Source organism: Pteropus alecto, unplaced genomic scaffold, assembly GCF_000325575.1.
Source record: "Pteropus alecto unplaced genomic scaffold, ASM32557v1 scaffold79, whole genome shotgun sequence".
NCBI classification, from domain to species: Eukaryota; Metazoa; Chordata; class Mammalia; order Chiroptera; family Pteropodidae; genus Pteropus; species Pteropus alecto.
Window position 1 is genome coordinate 7158253 of NW_006494612.1, and position 5404 is coordinate 7163656.

The following is a 5404-nucleotide window of genomic DNA, read 5'->3' on the forward strand; positions in this document are numbered from 1 at the left end:
GGAGGTCCGATGCGATTGACTTTTAAGAGTGCTCGGTCTCAGAGCTACTCTTTTCTTTTTTTTTTTAACGCCTACAGCACTTGGTCTTCCTAGATGGTCTCCCATCTAAATACTAACCAGGCCTGACCCTGCTTAGCTTCCAAGATCAGACATTGGGCTTGTTCAGAATGGCATGGCTGTCGACCATGGACTATGCCTCCACTGGGGCATGAATCCAGGACCTTCTGCATATAAAGCAGATGTGCTAACTGCTACACTATGGAACCACATTCATGTATCAGTTTTTGATAGCTTTTTCTTGCAAAAATTATTCTTGGAAGTATGCTTATGCATAATCCCTAAACTGGAGTTATCTTGGAGCAAATCCCAACAAGCCATGATGTAATAACTTGTCATCTGAAATGAAAGATCAACTTTCCCAAGTATTCTGGATTCATGTTTTGTTTACTCCTAAAGCATCAGAAAATTTATGCTTCTTGACAAACAGAAAAATAATTTTTTTATTTCCTGTCATACTCTTCTCTTTCTCTCCGATGGGCTTGTAAATATACACAGTCCTATGGTGTACTTTCTCTTTTCTCTTGTATAGTCTTGGTGTGCTTGGTTTACTGTCCAGTTATCTTTTTTCTCCACATGTCTATAATGGGTACACAATAGGTAATGCTTATTTGATTCTGTTGCCAAGTACAATGTAACTAAAGTACAAGCACTTCTTTCTTACTTCCTTTGGGTAGTGCCCAAGAATTTCCCAGAATTTAAAGAGGGATTTAAACATACTTTGTAGTTGTATTGCATTCTCTCTCCATCTTTTAGCTTCAATTTTTGAATACCATGATACAAAAAAATCTTTTTAGCTCTTTCTTTTGGGTCCTGTGACTGTAAAAATCACTGGCTAATATACTGAGAAAGAATATATTTAACTCTATATTTGGAGCTCCTGAAAAAATTGGAGAAAGAAAATCTATTTTGGGCTGGATGTTTATAAGAAGAGATGTTTCATAAAAAGTGTGTCCTATTTAGAACTTCTTACATAAACATTTTTTTCATTTTACAAATGAGTTCAATAGAAGATTCCTTTAAATAGCAGCTTCCTGAGTTATATTATAAGTTGCTAACTATTTGATGCAGACAATGAAGAAAAAAAAAAGCTGGGAAATAAAGATGATTGATCATTGAAACTGAATTAACAGTAATCTAAAATTATAATGTAACCCAGTAGATAAATATGGTTCAATTTAAGAATCTGAATTTATATCACAAACACATATATTGTTTAAAGGGAGGCAAGTACTGAGCCACACAGTCTTAAATCCCCTTCAGGGTCCCTTTTATAATAAATACATGAAGGGATTTAACCAAACAAGATCATGAAGTAGGTGACCAAATCCATAAAATATTTAAAGAGACCAATGCAGAGATTCATCTGCATGTAAAAATGTAAAACTTTGAAGAGATATCACTTCCAAAATAGAAAAAAATTCTTTCATGAGTTTCAATTACTCGATAGTGATAGGACTGAGAAAGTACCTTGCAAATTATCAAGGAGAATAAAATATTTAAGTCACTGAGTTATGAAGATCTGCATATTCTGATCTTCACATCACATAAAACAAAAGAAATACATAGATATATCAACATTTATTTAAAAATATTTTACTATTAATCTAATTCTTTACTGCTATTACTCTAATTTTCTGAAGAGTATGTTCAAGACTGGATTTAAAAATTACTTAGAATCGAGAAACTTAATTACATTTTTTATTGCCTTTGTTTACCCAGAAAACAAAATTATAGCTGCTTTATGGTAATTATATAGTTAAATATTCTACGTATGAAAAACAAGTGTATTTATTTTCTATATATTTCTTTGTAAAAATAAAAGCACAGTTAGACTTGAAATTAATTGCTTTGATAAAATTATGTGAAGTTTTTAAGTTCAATATTGGCCTTTGTTTTTAGGTGGTAGTTAGAAGTTAGCTAGATAATGGATTTCCAGTCTCATTAGTCAATGCTCGAATACCTTAAGAATGAGTTCATTACTTCAGAAATGAATAATGTTTGGTAAAATTGTTAGTCAATTCAATTGTTTTTAAGAGTAACTCACAAGATTCAAAATTGACTAAAATGATCTCACTTTTATTTTCTCTTTCCTTTCTCACTCTTGGAGGTATCACTTTAGCAGATGCAAACACAAGCCTTTGGAAATGCTTCCTCCCATATGATCACCAGGCTTGTCCTAAATACAGTAAACATGAAGAACACGAACTACAAGAAAGTGCAAATAACCAGACTGCTTTGCGGTGCCCTATCCTCCTGACTCTCCAAGTGATGACCTGTTCCTATGTGTGTCATCATGGGTAAAATTTTGAACAGCCTTCTGAATTTTACACAAAAGGGTAAATTATGTGTAATATAGTTTTAGTATTATGTATTTTATGGGATTATCTCTTTGAAAATTGATATTTATTGTTTCTATTAATTAGCCTATTTGATTACCAAGAATATAAAGCATATCGATGTTTTACTATGTGGAAGTTTTTTTTAAAATCACGACTTATTTTAAAATACGAATCTTTGCTTTTTTATGCCTTGACTCTGAGCAGGAACTATTAATGTATTATTCAGTGAAATATTCTTTATTCTTTAATCCTAGAATTTTGAAATCTCTGTCTAAATGCAGAAATATTGTACGAAAGGAAGGAAGCAGCAGTAAATCAGAAGGAAGATGGGAAAGTGAAGGTACTTACTAGAATCTGCCCTTGTTTGCAGTTCTCTTGCTTGATTGAGGAGGTGCTCGCTTTCATCTTTATGGTAAATGATTTGAGTATCAATGCCACTCACAGCCTACAAAAGAATTGGGTGGAGAGAGTAAAAATAACAGTGCAACAAATTTTTGTGGTTTTAGGATTTAAGAGACACAGTTTATCTGCTAAATACTAAGCAAAATTCATACAGCTTTATTTTCATAGCTCGAAGTCAAAGTCAAAGGTGAACATGAAACAGTAGTGTCCTTGACATTTTCGAGATAAATGTTTTTTGAGGAAAATTCAATGAACCAATAATAGTGCCTGGCCAAGGCCTCGCCAAAGTGCTTGTCATATGTAGAAACCATCATTAAACAATTTCTGAGTTGAAAAAAATCAAAAGGTAAAAGAGACTAAGGAGTACAAATTGTCAGTTATAAAACTAATCATGGGGAATACAGTCAATAATATTGCAGCAATTATGTATGTTGTCAGATGGGTACTAGACTCTTGGGGTGATCACTTCGTAAGTTATATAAATGTCTAATCCTGTGTTATACACCTGAAACTAATATAATATTGTATAATAAGTGTAATTGGAAAATAAATTTAAAAAAAGAAAAAAATCTGAATATATACCTGGGAATAGTCTTAGATATGTTTTATTCAGGGACTGTGACATGAAAAAGCTGGTTAGGGAACTGGCATTTGCTGTCTGGGATAAGGCACACCTTGAACAACATGCCCTGCTAAAACATTCATAACATAAATAAATGGTCTTTTCTTAGTTCTCCTGTTCTTTCTGCCATTTGTATTACATTGGAAGAGATGACATGAGAAAACAGAAAAGTCATAAGCCCAGAAAAGGCAAAATATAAATGATCTTTGAAATAAAGGAAAACTCACATCGTATATTCGGTCAGTGATGTTCAAAGCCAATTCTGCTGTTTCATTGGCTTCATTAACATAATTGGCTATATTTTCATAGACATTCGAAGCATCCAAAGCCTTCTGGACCAGCCCATTCATATCCGAACTGTGCAAATTCCTGTTAATGAACAAACTTATCATTATTTTCCCTTCTTACCTCCTTGGGAAATAGGGCCATTTTTAGGGCTTGATTTGAATATATCCTTCCTGTTATTCAAAGTCACCTGGCTTGACAAGGTTTTCCTAAGCTGCCTTTCCTTTGCATTCCTCTGCCTTTGGTACCCCCAAGACTACACTGGTTTGGACCCATGGCAGCTGCCTGCCTGACAGTGGCCACAGAAAAAGGAAATGATGATTTAAAAACAACATTCTGCAATTCTTCAAGTGAGAATTCATGTGGCTGTGGTCAGGCATGGGAATGAACCCAGTCATCCCCATCTACTACTTAACCAGATCAGCATTGTTAGTCCCTCTCCATAAAAGAAACTAAGGCTCTCGGAGAGGGTGCATAACCTCAGCATGGTTAGGTATTAGCTGGTTTCACTCTGTTCATTCAACCTTATTTTTCTCTTTTATTCACCTTATATAGCAGATTACATTTTTCCTTAGGAAGGGGAATAACATGCGCCAAGCATCTATGTGCAGATACTGGGCTAGCCTTGTTCCATACAGTAAATTTTTAATTATTACCACGCCCATGCTCAAGATACCGTTATTCCCTCTTCACAGAAGCAAGCAAGGCTCTGAAGAGAGTGCATGGCTTGCCCAGGGCACACTTTATGAAGGTTTTTCTCACTCCTGAGACAAACACTTTTCCCCCTATAATATAAATGCCAACTCCACACCCCCGCTTCTGCAGATTATTCTGAATCCTTTGTCTCAATTTTATTCATGCCAGAACACTGCTTGCTGTAGAGCAGCATTTAGAGAAGGTATGTGTTGAGATCTCAATCAGTGGGATGCAGTTATTACAATGACAAAAGAAGGATGAAGAGAGCCTGAGGATGGACTTCAAGAATAATATTCTGTGAATACAGCATATTATCCAAAGCAGTGTTTTATCCGAGCTCCATTTTATTGGCTTGATCAGAAGCACATTTCCTGGGAGCATGACAGTTGGTGGATATAACACCATCTCACACCAAAACTACATGTGACCTCTCACTCTCCTCTCAGGAGATTTAGGAGAAAATTTGAAAATTTTGGCAATCCGAAATAAAAAGATTATTTAAATTTTGAATAGAAGTTACTATTGGTTCTTATTTTGTTCTTCACCTTTATCCTTATTTCTGATTGCCAAATTTGTAGTCTTTCTCTATAATCATCTCATTATTTATCTATTATTTCAGAGTCATGAATTCAATTCTAATTTTTCAGTACATTTCAATTAACATTAATTTAGTGCCCGAGGGGTGCATGATTCTCTTCTAAATGGTAGGAGAAAAATTGCCCATTGATTTTTCTCTTAATAGGTGTTGAAATCAATTAGTTCCTGCTGGGCACTGTGGAGTGTCCAGAGTATTTACCAGAAGTCAGTTACACCGCCAACTTCCAACCACTTGGGTGTGGAAAACTAATGCTACCTATGAAATTAATAGACAGGTGATGATGGTAGATTTAGACCTTGTAGAAGGGTCTGATATACTTGATAATATTTTGTGCAGCAGTTATGCCCTTAAACAAAACGCATTAGGTCATCCTATTAATAATTGTGGAACAGAATCCTCTTT

The 5404-nt window shown here is 34.7% G+C and overlaps 1 protein-coding gene across 1 annotated transcript in view; it reads right to left on the minus strand.

Moving 5' to 3' along the window:
• LAMA4 (laminin subunit alpha 4) overlaps window positions 1-5404 on the minus strand; it is a 129655-nt gene that overhangs the window by 42563 nt on the left and 81688 nt on the right. Inside the window, exons 14-15 of the mRNA XM_025042460.1 lie at window positions 3651-3792; window positions 2748-2844 (exon numbers count right to left, since the gene is read on the minus strand). Coding sequence (XP_024898228.1) covers window positions 2748-2844; window positions 3651-3792 — 239 coding nt within the window. The remainder of the gene's footprint in view (window positions 1-2747; window positions 2845-3650; window positions 3793-5404) is intronic.